Here is a 19,484-nt window from a genome sequence, read left to right on the forward strand (position 1 = left end):
TCCCGAATGCAAGCTGAGAATTCTTGTGCATATCTGTGTGATGTATCAGTCTGCAGAAGTCCAGGGTGGTAGGAAGCTGTGTTACTGTATGTGCTCATGATAGTTGTCAGTAGTACGGTATGTCATTTTCATGGTAGATCATATAGTTGGGAGGTATCGAGTCCTGCAAAATTGGTTGGCACTGTATTTCAACCTACTAGAAATCTTGTGGAAAATGTTTTTAATGCAGCAGTTGTTGTTGTTTTTATTAATTTCATTTCACCTGGCCTAACTAACAAGTGGTTACCCAAGGCAGTTAGGCCAGTGATGTAGTTGATTTTAAAATGCTTTGGAAGATTTACTTCCTTGGATCAAATTGGAGTATTTCAATTGCCATTACAACGAAGGAAGTATGTTCAAATTTAAAGATCGTGGAAGATAAGTTTTCATGAAAGATTGGTTATGAAACCTTACAAGAGTGAATAAAAATGCTTGGGAAATCAATAGAGAGCAGGGAGTATTCCAGTTAAAAATGAGTAGATAGAGCGTAGAGCGGGCACTGGTTAAGTTTAAAAGCATTATTACAGAAACATTGCATGAATGCAAAATTTTCAGCTGAGGATTAGCCAATGAATAGTGACGTAGATACTGATACGTGATGGGTGGGGTGCAGGAGAGAGGGAGGAGAATGGAGAGGTTCTTGGGTTTTAGGGCCAAGTATTGTACCACCAGCTGATAAGCAACTTCAAAGTCTGTAAGGGTAAAGGGATGTTTAGGGTTGAGCATACTTATCAAACTGAAACCCAAATCCATATTGCTTTTTAATAAATGTTATTTAAATAAATATTAATCTGTGTAAAATGCATGATTAATGTAGGTATTTTAAAAGCGTGACTATAGAACTTCAGTTTGCAGCAGTTTTTTCCTTTCTAATTTTTGTGTGTTTAATGCCACACTAATACATACATACATACATACATACATACATACATACATACATACATATACTGTAATTATGAGAGGTTTAGCAAAGAAATAACCTTTCCCCTCTGAATTTGCCAATTAATTTTTGGTGGGCAGAAGGAAATAAACAATTGGAATATAAAAGTCGTATGATCTTAAACTGAAAGTCGTCTATGTCACCATTTAATAATTTTTGTTTTCTTAGGTGTGGCAAATGATTGTTGCAAACTGAGTAATATTTAAACCTTAACTTCTCAAATTAATGTAAAATTCTGTAATTGTTAAGAGTAATTTGCTTTTAGCATATTCAGTTAGGTACAGTTAGAAGTATTGAAACACAGTTACGCAACTTTTTTCACAGAAGTATTGCAACATATAGCTGTTTTAGATAAATGTTTAATGCATGCATTTTATCACATAAGTAATTTTTTTAAATGTGTTTATTAGAATTTTATTTTTCATGGTTGCAGTATATAGACTTCTCCAATATACACTGCCAGGAAAAAAAAACCCTGCAATATTCTCAAGGACAATTTCGTTTTATTCACAAGTGATGTGACAGGTAGTTCATCATTGCAGGAGTATATAATTACAAATTCAGACCAAAGGAACCGCGCATCACAGTGAAGGATGCCCAAAAAGTCGCATCAATACACAGTGCACTCTCCCTTTCGCAGCACTGCAGGCATGTATTTGCACATGCAAACTACCATGAAGGTGCCGATTGGCATCCTGCAATAGATTGCCCCAAGCATCTTGCACCTTTTATGCAATTTGGCAATGGTTCTTTCAGGCTCTGGAGAATGCGTAAGTTCCCGCTTCGTGTCCCATTTGTGTTCAATTTGCAAGGGATCCGGTGATCTTGCTGGGCAGGACAGTTGTTGTACACCATGTAGAATATGTTTCATTGCAGCAGGTGTATGTGGATGTGCGTTGTCCTGCTGAAAAAGAACATCACATTCTTGTAGAAGAAACGGCGGTAGCATGGGGACAACCCGTGTATTGTAGCGGGCACTGGTTAAGTTACCCTGCAGAAACACCAACTGTGACCGAGAGTTATTACTGATGGTCCCCCCACACCACGAAGCCTTGGGTGGGACCTGGGTGTTGTGGGCAAATGCACTCTGCAAAAGGCCGCTCACCAGGTCTACGCCATACACATGCATGTCATCACTTGCATACAGACTGAACCTATCCTCGTCACTGAAGACAACAGAGCGCTATTCCCCTCTCCAGTTGACTCTTTCACAACACCAGAGTAGCCGTGCTTGGCCGTGTCGTGGTGTCGGTAGCCTGGCCAGAGGCATACATGATCATAATCCTGCTGCAAGCAGACTTTTCCCAATATACCTTGGTGACACAGCAGGTGCAATAAGTGACCACATTTCGTTCCTGTTTGTTTGATCGGCCACTGCTGCTCGCACTGTGTCTATCTGGACGTACGTCTGTACCATGCAGACGTCTGGAACCTGGTCTACGGGTGTGGGAAGTTCCACAAACCATTGCTGAAAGCAGTGACACACCACACATACATTGTGCCGAACATGTGCAGCAATCTGTCAATACATACAGATAGCTGTCTGCAGGCCCACGGTACGACCCTGTTCAAGTGGCTGCAATTGTTTTCAACAGGAGCACGTACTTCTCAGTGGGGCATGGTTGTACCCTAGGATGAATGTTGCAAACACTGTTCACCTGTAACCTCAGCACAGTTACTGCCTGCAGAGTGTGCATGAACATACCTCCTGAGCGCCATCTGATCGCAGTTGTGACAAATGAATCCCTCACACAACCATCCCTCAGTAGGCACATATTATACGCTGGTGCCACTCAACACATTCCTTGAAGATGTTGCATGTTTCTTTTCTGGCAGTGTACTAGTACCCCATTGAGAATAATACACGTAAAATATTTTAAGGTGTCACAAAATTCATGTATTTGTAATAGTGTATTTTGAATTGTTACTGTATATAAAAATTACACACACATTCATTCATAATTTCTATAAATTACCTTCTTAAATGACAATTTCTTTTGTGATTGGATATGCATTTTGCAAGCGATGAGAACGACTGTGGTTGTTATGTAATGCTGCATGGCTCTTCTGATAATGGAAGGCATATCATGTCTTCCAGAGGTTTGAACTCCGTTGTAGTACATATAATTGCTATCAGATTGTTATATCTTGGAGATAAATTCTCGTACTAACTTCGAAAATTTCAGAGCGAGAGTCCATCTCGCAAGCGACGTCGTGTGTCTCGAGGAGGACATCAAATATTGGAACTGCCTACACCTCCCCAGACTTCCCCACCTCCCACCCGCAGTCCTTGGGATCAGCGGCGTTCTCCACGGAGCAGAGGGAGGTAAGTTATTTTAAGGCTGTGTACAATGGTTAGACTGAAACATTTCAGAAAGTTTCAAAACTGTTTGGATTGAGAGGGTATCCTCAAATATTGCTGCTTGCAGTGGTTACTGTGTGTTAGCATTGCAGTCATCTTTAAGTTCTAACAGTGTGGTGTATTTCTCATCCTGTGGTAGCCCTACCCCTCGGTGTAGGGGTAGCGTGCCTCCCTCATACGCAGAGGTCCTGGGTTCGAGTCCTGGCCAGGCAAGGGATTTTTACCTGAATGTGAGGGCTGGTTCGAGGTCTGTTCAGCCTAAGTGATTACAGTTGAGGAGCTATCTGACGGTGAGAGAGTGGCCCCAGTAGAGAGACCCAAAAATAACAGATGATTCGTTGTACTGACCACACGACCTGTCATAATCTGCAGGCCTTCGGGCTAAGCAGCAGTCACTTGGTAGGCCATGACCCTTCAGGGCTGTTGTGCCATGGGGTTTGGCTTGGTTTAGTACCTCCGATCAATTTCCGTAGATTTGCTGCCCACCATTGTCCTATACAGGTTATACTGTAGAACCTCGATACATCATTCCCGGAACTGTCGTTTTCCCATATTCATTGTCCAATTTAATCTCCTAAAAACTTTCCCTATAAACCAATGTTAAATTTCCCCGCTTCTATCATTCCTCAATCTATCGTTTTATCGCGTCGATCATAAAGAAAAACATGTTCTCGGCCGCAATTTTCCCGCATTGTTAGATTGTTTGTAAGAAAAATGTACATGGTTTTTTAAAATTTAAAGAGACAGCTCAGTACTCGAGCATAGAATAGCTGCGACATGTTACAGGGATTCAGAGTTCCTAGTCTGGAGCAAGGATCTTGCAGACCGTAGTGCAGTGCGCAGGTTATTCACGTGCATCCACACTACGAGCCTCCTGGTGCCAGTGCATCTCCTCGACCCACTAATTGTCCCCTAGAAGTACATTGAAGTTAAAACGGAGGCACTGTAAATCTCGGATTTGCCACCATTTTCTGTGTTGATATTGGCCGGCTAGGGCTGTCAACTTCTTCGAAAATAAGAAAATCGCGCAGTTTAAAATAGTCATGGTATGCACTGGGTAACTTTTAAATAGTCGCAGGGTGATCAGTGGCGTCGTATCTTGTGGAATGTGTGGGATGCTGGAGACTTGTCAGCTTCTTTAGCCCCTGCCCAATTGTCTCATTACAAGCCAGACCTAACCAGGGCAGACCAATAGTTTTTTCATTAGCTTTTTCTTGTAACTTGTTGCTAAGTTGGCAGCCTCACATAGCCTGCTGTGACATCTTCCAAGATGCTCCGTGTTGTATTTCTAACTTCTGACATCATCCTAGCCGCACCATTTTGGATCTCTAACCTAAACCTATCGTCTTGCGAAGGGTCTACAGAATCTCTACCAAAATGCAGGTTATCGCCATAATATCCTCATATAGCATTAATTTGCAATAAAAGATCTGACCTTAAAGGTTTTCAGTTATTACGAGATGTAAAGAAAAGAGTCACGAAACAGCGTAAAAGTCATGCTTTTTATTTTCATCGCGTATATTGTGCTTGGAATATTTTGATGTCATTGTGTAGTGTATGAGAATGTCCGGCACCATGGCTAAATGATTAAATGATTAGCGCATGCTGGCCTTTGGTCCAAAGGATCCCGATCAGGCCGGGGATTTTAACTGTCCTCGGTTAAGTCCGATGGTTTGGAGACTCTCTCTCTCTCTCTCACACACACACACACACACACACACACACACACACACCCACCCACCCCCTCTCTCTCTCTTGCATCCATAATCATTTTCCCCCTCCCCCTTGAAAAATGATGCATTGAGATTTTACTTTATTCACCCCCCCCAAGGAATGAAAATCTGTCAAATCTTAAGGTTTTGTTTGAAAACATTTAATTTTGTAGTAAAACTTGCTTACTGCTGAACCTGCATAATACGGACCTTTTGCTTGGTCCTGGCAGAGTCGGGGGTGTTACAGTGTTCCTCATTTTGTATAAACTGGCATCTCTCCAATTTGGAAACTTGAAGGAAAAAGTGTAAATCTGCTTGCATAATGCAGAAAATATAAAGAATTCATGTAGGTGCATGTTTTCGTACATTCCTTTTATCTTTTACTTTCTAGAATTAATGTCATTGTTCAATATTATTTCATTTTATACAACCGTGTCATTACACATACCCTATGAAGAAAGATATAATTTACTGCACTTCCTTTTTTTTTTCCTGAGAGTAGTTATTTAATGTCTGTGAGGGAAGTCAGTAATCCTCAATCCACAAAAGCCTGCTAGCTTAGAGATAAACCAGGTATAATGAACTTGGTGAAGACTCTTGAGTTTCTCATTTTATGTCTTAAAGAATAAGATGCTTTCATTTCATTTCAAACAAAAGTTCTTCCATATTTGCATTTAAATTGCTTGATTTCTGTTCTCTACTGATAAAAAGTGACATACAAGTGTGAGTTTTTTTTTACAGTCGAAATACAAAATTCTTGGAAATTGAGTAATCCTCGCTACTAAATCCGGCAATGTTGTCTGTAAAGAAGCACCCAGTGCGGTGGTATCAGTAAAACCCATCCCTTTCTGGCTCCAACGTGGTTAGTCTGTTGGAATATGGCCTTGGCTCCAGGCTTTTTCCACAACCCTCTCCCCCAATGCCACGCACTTGTATGGTGGCTTGGCTTGAATCTATCTCCTCGCATCCAGTCTTTATCTTACTAGGGAACTAGGGAACACCAGACCTTTTCTTCAAATTCGTAATTTCCCTAACAAAAGGTTACCTCTCTGCAGATTTACCAAAGTATTACAACCCAATATTCCAATATTCGGTCAGTTGATAGATAGAGAGAGAGAGGAAGAGAGAGAGAGAGAGAGAGAGAGAGAGAGAGAGAGAGAGAGAGAGAGAGAAATTTGGGGGGGGGGGGGGAGGCTGTAAAATTTGTTGCAGTTCTTAAGGATTTCTTGATATGGTCTTCCAGTTGGCCATATAGTGGGATCGATTTTCGTTGAATCGGATATCGGATAGGAATCCGCTTTCTACCCTGATAACACAGATCTTCCTTCATGCAAAAGATTACAAGAGGAAGAGAGGAAGGAAAGTAAAAGCAGCTAGATGCATGCTCACAGCTATAGTTGTTTGCTTGCTTAGAAGAACTTCACATGTTTCATAGGGAAACTTCTAGGAGTGTCCTGAATTTTATTCTTAAGTTGCAGTTACATTTTAAAGTGTTAATGTTGGCAAAAAAATCTGAAACAGAAAGGCCCTGGTCCTTTGACAGCAGAAAATGAGACTGATAAGAGATTGATAAAGAATCTCTTTACAGTGATGTGCTAAACCTTTCAATCTATTTTTTTTAGGAATAGGATGCCCACAGGAACACCATTATTTTTCAAGTGATTCATAACTCGAGTAGAAATTTTTTGTAGAGGAAAACAAATGAACACCGGGTGTTTCATTTCCAGTCTTTTTATAAAGTTAGACGTCAATTTGATTGTGGTAGACCTTGAAATACTCTTCCACGTGAAGGGCAACACCACATCTGTGGCATTCAAACGACTCTTTGTGAAGGCCACATGGTGTGAAGAACGGTTTTCGTTTATGTGTGCTGAAATCTTAGAATCATCTCTGGAACTTTCTGATTCACAAGATCACTTTCATCTTCACATTGGTCGAGCCATAATTTAATATCTTCTTCATTCACCACTGCCATGTTTATTTACAGGATCATCAAAACATGACATTTTTCATTTGGTTTTACCAAGCTATCTGTTGAATAAAAAACTGTAAAGAGCACAAATGACAAATCTTCGACTAGCAATAGCAACAAGAATCTACTGCAATAAGTCTCGGTAGCATAGTAACGAATTGACAATACACTCAACACTGGCGTGATGGCGGACACACCCGCCAAAGTGAGTCAATGGGTTAAAAGAGGCTGTGGGTTATTTTGAGAGCCTTTTTGCTGAAAATGATCTTGTTGTGCCAGAATCTTTTGCAGTAATTTCCCAAGAAGCCGTGCTATAGGGGAAAAACTGTGCATCATAATGCAGTAGAAATACTCAGTGATAAGGTACTTACACCCAGTGAACTTGTTGTTCCATATGAAGTTAACAAAGATAGTGCTTATATGGTGCAGTGTTAGGTGTTGTGATAATATTATGCTTCTTTATTTGGTAACATAAAATCTAGAGTAGAAAGGAATGGAAGGTAAGAATTGAAATGGTGATTCTGAAAAAGGGGTGAATAATTTAAGTATTACTGATGACACCCAGAAATAAAGTATACTGCACAGTATGTTCTCACCATCTCTGGAAAACTGTTACCTCTAGTACTCGTGTGCGTACAACAGAAACTACCAAACTTGATAGCCACAGGCGCTAAAGTGCGGCCAGTATCCAGTATTCTGGAGATATTGGGTTCGAACCCCACTCTCGGCAGCCCTGAAGATGGTTTTCCGTGGTTTCCCATTTTCATACCAGGCAAATGGCTGTACCTTAATTAGGGCCACGGCTCCTTCCTTCCCACTCCTAGCCCTTTCCTGTCAATTTGTCACCATAAGACCTATCTATGTCGGTGCAACGTAAAAGGAACTTGTACAACAGGAACTTACGGTCCCAAGTTCAGAAGATTGCGAATGAATACGTGAAGAAGTACAAGAACGTTGTCATCACATCCTCCAAATCTGGGGAACTAATAACAGTTCTGTAAAAGAAATTTCTGCATAATGCTTTGAAACCATACTTACGGAATGGAATTTCTTCTATTGGACTCTTGGGGAGGGCAAACAAATCCAGCATTAAGTATTTATTTCAGGATGATAGACTATCTACATGCACTATCAAAGTGGTTCCTCCACAATGCACACCTATCGTTCAACCATGTAATGTCTGTTTCTAGAGCCAGGGAAAATACCATTCAAGCCTATTCAGAACTGTGCTTTTTTTTTTTTTTTTTTTTTTTTTTTTTTTTTTTTTTTTTTTTTTTTTTTTTTAGAGCAAGAGTGTAAAATCAATTCCATAGAGGATTGTATAAAAATTAAATCTGTTCTTCGATTGTCTTTGCAGATCTTTTTGATGTGAAATACCGTATTTCACGGCATAATCGTCGCACTTTTTATACCAAAATTTTCGAAAAAAAATTGTAGGGTGCGACCATTATACGATGAATATTTAATACCAGTATTTGTATTGCTCAAAAAATGTATTTATAACTAAATTGTATTTGATACAAATTTAAGATGCACGTAATACTCGCGTTTATACATCAAAATAATTAAAATAGTCTAAAACAAAATTCATAATTTTTCGCTACAGTTCGGCGAACGTTTTTCCAACCTGAAAATAAAAATTAACGTATTAAGTTAATTTGTCATTAATTTTAGTATTAAAGTTAAAATATTACACTTGCAAAAAATTATCGCTTTGTTGTGAAATGCGGACTTACCGGTACACAATTTATTCCAAATCTTCGGTGTCGCTATCGCAGGTTTCGCTATCTGATGCGCCGTCCTCGCCTCTGTTAATACCAGTATCAGATTCTTCGTCTCCCTGCCACACTGCGTCATCTTCGGAACCGTCTAGTGCATTCGAAATCCCAGTCCTTTTGAAGCTCTTGGAGACTAGTTCAGGTGGTATAAGATCCCACGAGCATAACAAGTCCAAGGGTGGACGCCTGATATTTCTGGCGGGCGTCAATTGCTGATCGCCGTTCATCATCCACTCGTAAAATCGACGTAAACGGTCTTTAAAGGGTTTATTAACACATACGTCTAGTGGCTGCAAAGCAGATGTTAGGCCACCAGGAATGACTATCTGTCGTGTCTTATTTGTAGTGAGAATTTGCTTCACTTCGTTCACGAGGTGACCTCGGAAACTATCTAAAACAAGCAGAGCTGGTTGTTTTAATAGTGCACCAGGTCTTCTATTCCACACAGTTTTAACCCAATCCAGCATGAGTTCTACGTCCATCCAACCCTTTGGTTGCACTCGTACATGAATTCCACGGGGAAACTGTATATTCTTAGGCATCGTTTTCCTCTTGAAAATGATGTAAGGCGGCAACTTTCTCCCGTCAGCTGTAATGGCTAGCATTGCCGTGCATCGCAACTTCTCACTACCGCTGGTTTTCATTAATACACTCCGTGATCCTTTTAGCGCAATAGTGCTGTTGCGAGTCATATCAAAAAAGATTGGAGTCTGATCGGCATTACCGATTTGAGAAAGCAAGTACGAAGTTTCCTTGCGCAAACGTATGACAAATCGGTGAAAATTTACAATCTTGTCCGTGTAATCAGCAGGCAACTTTTGGCTTAGTGTTGTTCTCCTTCGCACTGACAGATTGTGTCGTCGCATGAACCCCTTAATCCACCCACGAGTCGCCTTAAACTGAGTTACCGGTATGTTGTTTGCGCGCTACCTCCTGTCCCTTAATTTGTAACATTTCATATGATACACTGCAGCCATTGTTACGTATTTCACTGACGTACCTAAACACTTCTTCGTCAATTATAGGAAACTTCCCTGTTTTAGGACCTCTAAACGCGCGTCTAGAAGGGTTTGTGCTTTTTAGCTTGTTTTTTACTTTCCGCCAGTCACGCACCAACTTTTCACTCACAGAAAATTTTCTTTCTGCAGCTCTGTTCCCGTGCTGTTCAGCGAAGGCAATTACGCTTAGCTTGAAGCCCGCAGAATAGTTTCTATATTTACCCATAATCACTTATAAATGCTTCACACGTTAATGTTTTGCGATATAAATGACTTTCCATAATTGTTCACTATTAAAACAAATTATTTCTGCAAACACCCAAAACACAAATTAAAAACTTAAATTCTCACGCACACATGTCTACAGTAATCACGTAAATCTGAAACAAATAAATGCATCTGTGATCTGTCCATTCCAGAGCAGCCAATACTGTTAGGCAGCAAGGAAGCATGCAACAATTTATCAGTTTAGCTCGTTGATTGCGACACACTACTGCGCTTGCGCAAAGCTCGCAAACCGGAGCTCTAGCTAGCGCAGTGTAGATCTACTGTATAGTTGACTGTATTCCGAGACGTCAGTAACAAACATTCATTTTTTTCAATTTCTTTTAAACATACGGTAATTAGGTTAATATTTCTTCCCAGTTATTGATGATTTTACATTACATTACTGACGAGTTTATAAAATAAAACTTTAATAGCATTGGATAATAATTATCTTGACTGCTTGGATAAAAGTTTTCATCCCATGCCCGGACACTTATGACGTAGTAGTAAGATAAGAGTCTAGCGATGACAACTGAGACATCGTAAATAATTCGGCTGAATAATTCCGTGGAAATCTGCGTTATCGTCTTGGATTTCACTTCGTGCGCAATAACACAGGAGGCGGCCCCATGGTGTAGGGGTAGCGTGCTTGCCTCTTACACGGAGGCCTCGGGTTCAATTCACGGCCGGGTCAGGGAATTTTACCTGTATCTGAGGACTGGTTCGAGGTCCATTCAACCTACCTAGCCGGTATTTCCTGGCGACGTTGCCGATAAGCGATAACTTACAGCCTTACGTATTTCAAATGGGAACTCATAATATGTAGGTGGTTAATAAATAGTACACTGTCTCGCGACCACGTTGTCAAACTGCCGATAGTCTACCGGTAAGCCATGCGTCGTACATACAGTATACCGGTATTATTTATTTATACGTTGTGCAACATGTCGCAAACGTGACTGTGTTGCCAAATTGCCCATAAACCATACACGTATTTAAATTGCGCATTCATGTGCAACTTACGTTGCAGTTCCATTTACCTTTTAACCAGATTAGTGAACAAAATTTGGACGTGCGACGATTATGTAATTAAAGGTTTAAAGTCCGATTTTTGTATTGAAAATAAAGGATGCGACGATTACGCGGTGGCGACGATTATGCCGTGAAATACGGTAATGCCACGAACCTACTACGCTGGCATAGCAGGGGGAGAGGTGATACTCCCACGTGGCACGTCCCAGGTGGCGGTTAGGAGGGTCCTAACTGGCTTGCCGGCTGACTTGAGGGAAATAAAATACCTCTCGCGGACCAAACACACAACCCCCTGTGGGTGGGGGACACAGACGAAGAATAAACCCACGGTATCCCCTGCCTGTCGTAAGAGGTGACTAAATGTGGTGACCAAGGGATGATTGGATTAGAACCATGAAACTACTTGAGATTAGTACCATCACGCGGGGAGCACCATGGGTCGCTATTACTTGCGCGTAGTACCACCTATGTTAGGTACCAAATAGGTTTGTGATTAGTAGCATGCAGGAGCATCATGCGGTCAGGCTTTTACGGTACCTGTGATTAGTAGCACTATATGAGCGACACCAGGGTTCTGGCTTGCCTATGATTAGTACTCACTATGTAAGGAACACCACGGGATAGTAAGTCCCTGTGGTTAGTGCACTTATGTGATGAAAACCGTAGGTTTGCATTGCCTGTAAATGGCGCCGCTATGTGCAAAACACCATAGGTCTGTATTACATGTGCGAATTTCATTACCTGTGAGTAGTACCATAATGTGTGGAATAGCGCAAGTCTAAGATACTTTTGATTAGTACCACACCATGACAAATACCATGGTTCTACTGTCCAAGCGATAAGTACCTTTATGAGAGGCCGGTAACCTATATTTTGGACCCCTTTAACTTGCAAGCATCATCGATTCAGTATTGAGCTATAGAAGCAGTCCCTTGGTCAGTATTACTATTGTTTTCCGTCAGTTTCTGAGACTGAGGCATTGCGGGTCGGCTCCACTGATTGTTTTAAATTCATATCCATCCATTCATTTTTCGTCCTCACGCTTTTAGTTCTGGTCAGTGAAGGATTTTGGATTTTATTTTGTCATTGCATTTAGTCTCATTTCGTACCATCAGGGGCTGATGACCTAGATGTTAGGCCCCTTAAAACAAGCATCATCAGTGAAATATTGCGTGGTTTGCCATGAAACTTGCAGAGTTGAAAATATTTTAAGTTATTCAGTATATGATCTGGGAAACATTGCTCTTTTCTAACAAATCTTAATTTATTAGGTGTGCAAGGGTCATAATATTATGTTTCATGTATTCGTTTGATAACCATCATTCTCGCTTGTGCAATTGAATTGTACTAGTGTGTGTACAATTACAGCAGATAATTGAAGATGCTTGTATATTATTATTGTTTTCTGTTTAAACTAAATTACACGAAGGAATTTTTTCTCCTACTTAAAATAAAATTTTTGTACAAATGATGTTCCTTTTCTAATTTCACGTATAAATGCTAAAACAATGTAAGATGGAAACTTCTCTTAAAAACTTGGAATGTTTATGTTTACATAATCCATTGTGGATTATATGCTCTACTACTGCAAAATGAAGAGTGTTACAGATGTACAGATAATACCATCAGAGGCATAGATAGCGGCCACCAACTACTTGTAATGAAACTGAGGACAATGATGAAAAGAAAGAGGACAAGAATCAAGGAAGACTAAAAAAAAATATGGAAACTGAAGAAGAAAACCAAGGAAGAATACAAGGGAAAAATAAGATTCACTGAGAGATGACACAAAAGCAGAAGAGAAAGAATGGGAAAGATTCAAGAAGACATTAGGAAAAGCTAGAGAGGAATTTTGTGGGAGAACTAGTAACTACAAAAGATGCAAGGAGGCCCCATTGTGGAATGAGTCAAGAGAGGCATTTAAGAAGAATAAAGCTTTGAATGTGGTTTCAACAGAGGACACCCATTTTCACACCAGGCAAATGCTGTTGCTATACCTTAAGGCCACGGGCGCTTCCTTCCCATTCCTAGGTCTTTCCTGCTCAGTCGTCGCCATAAGACCTATCTGTGTCGGTGCGACGTAAAAAAAAAAGACAATGGAGACAAGACAAGAATATAAGATTACAAAAGAGAGAGCTAAAAAAGGTCATAGCAGAGAATAAAAAATTGATGGAAAATAGGACAAACGTGATAGAAGAAAACAGCAAAGGAAATTTAAAAAATGTACCATGTTGTAATGATAGATTAGTATGGAGTATAGTGCAGGAAAAAGAGAAACTCAAAGGAATGTGGATGGAATATCTTGGAAATTCACTAAACTCAGAAGGATGCATTGAGGAGGAAAGTATGTAGGAAGGCAGAAACCTGGAAATAGGAAAAACTTAGAAGTGGAGGTAGCACTGGACAAGATGAACGTAGGGAAATCTCCACGTGAGCATTGAGATAGTGACGGCAGTAGGAGAGTTAGGGAAACAGTAGCTCCATCATGTGTTGAAAAGTAGTATGGAAGGAGAAGACCCTTGAAGAGTGGAAGAAGTTATAATCATACCAATCTTCAAGAAGGGGAATGAGAAAGATTTTAAAAACTCTAGGGGAATCACATTGGTTTGTCGCTGCCCAAAGTTGTTCGAGAAGATTCTGGAAAATAGGGTCAGAAATAGGGTAGAAGAAAGGCTAAGAGAAGAGTAGTATGGCTTCAGATCAGCAAGGTCCACAGCAGACCTTATAGTGTCATGTGCAGGACAAAGATCTACTGGTGGCCTTCTTGGACTTTGAGAAAGAAATTGATGGTGTGTGCAGAAACAAAGTATGGGAAGCCTTGCAGAGAAAAAGTGTCAGGAAGCAGACACTAGAATGAGTGAGGAAGATTACACAGGAGTGTCAGTCATGTGAAAGTAGGAGACAGAACAGACTGGTTTGAGCGAAAATGTGGCTTAAGATTAATATTTCTGTCAACTTTGCTCTTCATTGTAGTAATAGATGAGTAAATGACAAAAGTGGCAAGGAAAATTGGGGAAAGAAAAAAGAAAGTGACGATGTTTGCAGATGACTTGTTAATCTGGGGGGAAAGAATGAGGATATCCAGGAACAGTCAGATGCATGGGAAGATAAGGTGAAGTATGGAATGAAATTTAATGCCAAAAACTGTAAGATTGTCATTGCAACCTGAAAGGAAAGGTCTATCAGAGGGATAATGTTTTCAGGGGAACAGCTTAGGATGGAAGTGTTTCCAGTACCTGGTATCATATAGGAAAGTGGAAGAAATCGCAAATAAATAATCATGCGTGGAAGGCAAGGGAGAGCATGTTGGAAACCTTGCTTGGAGCAATGATATCCTTCAGAGAAGCAAGAGTGATACAAAAGGACATACTATATCTATTTTGACGTATGCAACAAACTTGGGTAATGAAGCAGAGCTGTAACTGGATACAGGTAATGAAATTTGAGAAGCAGGAATAGGAGTGAGAAAAATGGATAAAATGAGAAGGTTAGAGATATAGTAAAAGAGCCACTGCAGAACAGGATAGAGGGATCTGGACTTAGTGTGGACACATGAAGAGAGTGACAGAGGAAAGTATACCTAGGAGGATGCACAAAATGTAGATAACAGAACTACCATAAGACAGACAGACAGAGACTTGTGGATAAAAGGAGTGCAGCACTAGGCAAGAGTGAGGAGGGAGAAGTGGTAGGGGAAGAGGCTTGTTCCAAGCAGACCCAGTCAGCAGCTGGAAACTGCAGATGATTGAGGATGATGGTGATATTTAAATCATTTCAAAATTTACTTCTGTACAACAAAGTTAATGTGAAAACAGACCGGTGTAAAGACTGTTCCTTCTGGGAGCAGACTTCTTTCCTGCTGAATAATGTTGATTGCAACTGCAAGCACACCACATCACCTTTGCTGCACCTCGATTCAGTATCGCTTGCTATACTTCCATCCTGTGAGAATGCACATTCTATATACTTGAAACGATCTACCGGTTCCAACTTAGTATCCCCAACCTGATAAACATTCTCTTACAAGGGGAAGCTATGGCGCATGGGTGACCAATTCGATCCATCTTAGGTACACATGCAGGTAATGACTACGAATGCAGTCCGGCCGCGGGTTCAGTACTGCCAAGGCACACAAGACACCACACCGGATCTCCTCAAGGATTTGATCCATGTTAAAAATGCTTATAGGAAAAGATGGCAAAGATTAAGGGACCCAACTGACCGAAAGGAGTACCTGGACCTAGCCCGTGAAGTACGAAATCGATTGCTGGAAAGAAAGATTGAAAAATGGAGGAACATTGCCGTAATCTCTCAGAAAACGAGTCAGATCGTGAATTTTGGTGGATTATATATAAAACGTTAAGCATTCAACTATAAATTTCAGTATAATACCGTAGCGAAGCACGGGTGTCTTGTTAGTTGTTAGATATGGGTTTAATATTACTTAGTTAAAAAGAAACATAAATTTGAAGGAAATTTTCCTTTGTCTTAAAATTCAGCATCGTTTTTGAGCAGCAGTTTCGAGCCATCTTCCAAGAAGTATTGTCAGTCAGTGTAACTTTCTTTCGCTACTTGACTTAATGGAATTCTGCGTATAGCACTGCCAAACCCTAGGTGTGCGTCATCACTGGCACAGTCTCTCTTCAGGCAATGTTTTGTCACCATTGTCGTCAGCGGTTCATTAATCATTTCATTGTTTGAAACATTGATTTCGGTTAGGAGTAACATACAGGTGCATGTGCAACTGTTTTCAATAAGTCAGTCTGCCACTGATTTGTTTTTAATAGCAGCAGTTGCTGGGTGTCTGTAATTTTTCTGACAGAAAGTCTAAAATCTCAGACGTGTGATCTCGATTAGTGAAGAGATGAACAAAGAAACAGCATGCAGACTCCTAAAAAATTATCTGAAAGTTACATGTTGATCTGTAGTAGTGATGTGGGGAGCAGGTTTCGTTATGTATGTGCATGGTAAATGAAAAATGTACTTCAGAAATGTATATACAGGGTTTTACTTTATTTTGTAAGAGATCAATATTCGTAAGACCAGCTCAAATTACGTGGAACCTTGAACATATGGGGCTGTATTGTACTGAATTCTCTGTGCTTGCTATACACAAAGGATTTTGAGAAGATCTTCATTAGTATTTAACATGCATAATGAGTGTGGATTTTTCATAACAAAAGAAGAATATTCTAATGGTTTTTTATCTTTTTAAGGAGTGATGATGTGTTGTATCATGCAGTAATAATTTACCTGTGAATGTCAAAATTATATGCTGTGGTTTGATAACTTGTGTTATAATAGCAATGTTTGGCATTTGTTTGTGAATGATATGCTGAGAAATAAACAGTGGAAATGCATTGAGCACCTAGCTGTAATACATGTATCAGTTTGAAAGTTAGTACACTGGAAGAAGTTGCTGGTGTGTGGTGTTACTCAAAACATGGAGTCTGTGATCCAGAACATCTAAGACGGGGTGCTGGAATAGCGTATGGTAGACATCGCAAGCACAAGTGTAACCACCCTGAATGGCCGTTCAGCAGCTAATCCAGCAATGTAACTTGTCATACAAGAGCTGAATCTTTATCTTAGGTCCAGAATCCCAGGCTCACTGTACAGTTTGGTGTACCTGTACGAAGATCGTTCCTAGGGTAGGACTCGTGTGCCTCCTTATGTCTGACACGTACTCTGTGTGTGTTAGATCCAGCCTTGTAGCCCAGGGTAGGAGGCGTATAGCATGTAGAACTTACTGTGTTGCCTGTGCATTATGGCAGTGCATGTCCTGCTGTAAGACTGGTTCCAGATATGATAGGACAAGATGGACAAATTTGTTTATGTATAAAGCACTTTCCACTGCCCTTTAAATGAATACTAGACGTGCTTGGCTCCACTGCTTCATACTGTAATTCCAAGTGTGGGTCTTGAATGACTGATATAAACACGATGGATTTTCCCCTTTCACCCTCATGACTATGGGCGAGAACATGGCAATCACTTTGTTCGAAACAGAAATGTTTGTCATCACTGAATCCCACTGCTTTCCAATTCTTTCTCCAATGCATTCTCTCCAGACACAATTCGAGCTGTTCTTGGTGATGAACGGGTGTATGTTGTAAATGTGCCAGAGGGATAGAGGGAACATAGACCCATTCAGGGAGTAACACCGCTGTGCGTCTCCAAAAACTTGGATGAATGCAACCTCTCCCCAGGTCACCACAATACTTGGTCATGCAGGGTAGTGTAGAACCGCAATTCATTGCTGAACATACGAGATGTCATTCATCAGCAGTCCATACTTCCTAGTCACTGCACCATACTAAACGCAGCCGTTTGTGTTGTGGTGTTGACGTCAGCCTACGCGTGGGACAGTAACTCCCTAGTCCGGCTGCTGCTAGTCTCCGATCAATGGTGTGGGACGACACAGAATGTTAGTGTCCATTGTTCTTGGATGGCAGGTACAGATGTGAAGGGGTTATGATGTGCTTGGTGCGCAATATGGTGATCCTCCCTTGTGGTGGTCAGGCGAGCCCGACCAGAAACTTGACGATGCCTGCCCTCACATTCCCATGCAGTCCAACATCGAGTCAGTCACTTGTGAATGCCCTACAGATCTGGATATTGCACGATTCGACCAGCCAGCCAAATGGAGGCCCACAATGAGGCCCCTGTCAAACTCTTAGGTGGTGGCGATAATGCTGTCTCACACAAGTACGCGGCATCTCCTTGTCGTTCAGTGATCACTCATCATCCCACACTGTTCACGCTCCTTGTATACCCTACCAGGCCTGGTAACAACACTAAACTGAACAGCAGTAATGCACTCTTGTGGCCTTTCTGCCTGTCTCAGAGAATTGAAACTCTAATCATCTACATACCTGCTGATGGTGTGAAGTGTACAGAGTTTTATTGACATAAGACCATTTCTTCTGGTTGCTTCATTTTTTTTTTTAGGCAATGTAATAAATATATATATAAATATGCAGTGAGTATTCTTTGATGCATTTCCATGTGTATCTTTATGATTTTTTTTTAATGATGCTTTCACAATTTTTATAAAATGTGTTGTTTTCGGTGCTTTCTAGTCCTCCCATTAGAAGAACACGGTATAGAGATTGTGGTCCATTATGGAGCCAGACTGGAGTATCTCATCAGCCTGCTGTGATGATGGATGTGAACCAGGTGCCTGTGTCCATCCCCATGACACTGTCTCATCCTTTATCGCTATATTCGGCACCGCACATCTCTGTATGCCCAACATCACCACAACCGTGCCAAATTCATGGTGTCTACGCGTGTGCCTGCACACAGTTCCCACCCAGCTGTCAAGTAAGTTGCTGTTATTATTATTATTATTATTATTATTATTATTATTATTACTATTATTATTATTATTATTCCAGGAAATTCTGTGGAACGCAGAGGTGAAGGAAGGTGCAGGCATGAATGGGTGGATATGAGTCAGAAGATTATTTTAAAACTTTAAAATTGGCTCTATATTTTTTTTCTCTACTTTTTTTTCTTTTCAAATTTTAAATTTTACACTTGCTAAGTAGGTAATAAATCAGGTACAAAAATTTAGCTTGTAAGCTTGAGGAACAATTTTACCTGAGCACTACTTCTCCTTTCAATCAATAATCAAAGAGATGGATCTCCCAATTTTTATTCAGTGGAAGAGCATCTTTGCTCTACAGATTTATACATTAGGAGTATATTTTTGAGGATTCGCACTTTCCAGGCCTATCAAAGGCACAACCTACATTTAACAAAATTTAACAGTATGCAACATTGGGCGTGGTCAGGAGTTGGATGGGTTGCCACACGCTGTTGGTTGGGGGTAAGGGAATGGAGGAGCAGAAAGGAACTGGCCACCCTACCGCACGTAAACTCCGGCTCAGGAACACCTCTGCGGAGGTTCGGACCTGCCTTCGGGCAGAATAACCCTTACCTACTGTCAGCTGCTCAACAGTCTGATATCTTTAACATGGAATTAATGAAATAGAGTTTAACATGGGTAACGAGTACCCATTCTACATGGCCTTTGATAAAACAAAAGGTTCAAGTTAATGGCTGCAAATCAAAATGGGAAGGAAGCAAACACTTGCACTCCTTGAAATTAACATGAACCACTTAAAATCCTATTTGGGCTTATAGCCTGATGTTAGAGGCTAAGCCTATACTACGGAGGTGACTAGATGGAGGAAAATATTTAAGTTACAGAAATCACAAGATAGATTTTAAAGGTTACAAAATGATAGTCACCTCAAGAACAAGTTGAGAGGGAATACAAGAGGGTACATCACTCTCTATTCCCTGATTTTGGTTAAGTTCTTTAGACTAGTTTGAAATTTACATTTAAAGTTCGAAAAATAAAAGTTACAATACTA

At 40.5% G+C, this 19,484-nt stretch overlaps 1 protein-coding gene across 1 annotated transcript in view; it reads left to right on the forward strand.

The window, feature by feature from the left end:
• The window catches only part of LOC136864016 (RING finger protein 44), a 344,632-nt gene that overhangs the window by 151,303 nt on the left and 173,845 nt on the right, over window positions 1-19,484 (forward strand). The window contains exons 6-7 of the mRNA XM_067140516.2: window positions 3,166-3,305; window positions 18,183-18,426. Coding sequence (XP_066996617.2) covers window positions 3,166-3,305; window positions 18,183-18,426 — 384 coding nt within the window. The remainder of the gene's footprint in view (window positions 1-3,165; window positions 3,306-18,182; window positions 18,427-19,484) is intronic.

Source organism: Anabrus simplex, chromosome 2 (assembly GCF_040414725.1).
Source record: "Anabrus simplex isolate iqAnaSimp1 chromosome 2, ASM4041472v1, whole genome shotgun sequence".
Classification (NCBI taxonomy): domain Eukaryota; kingdom Metazoa; phylum Arthropoda; class Insecta; order Orthoptera; family Tettigoniidae; genus Anabrus; species Anabrus simplex.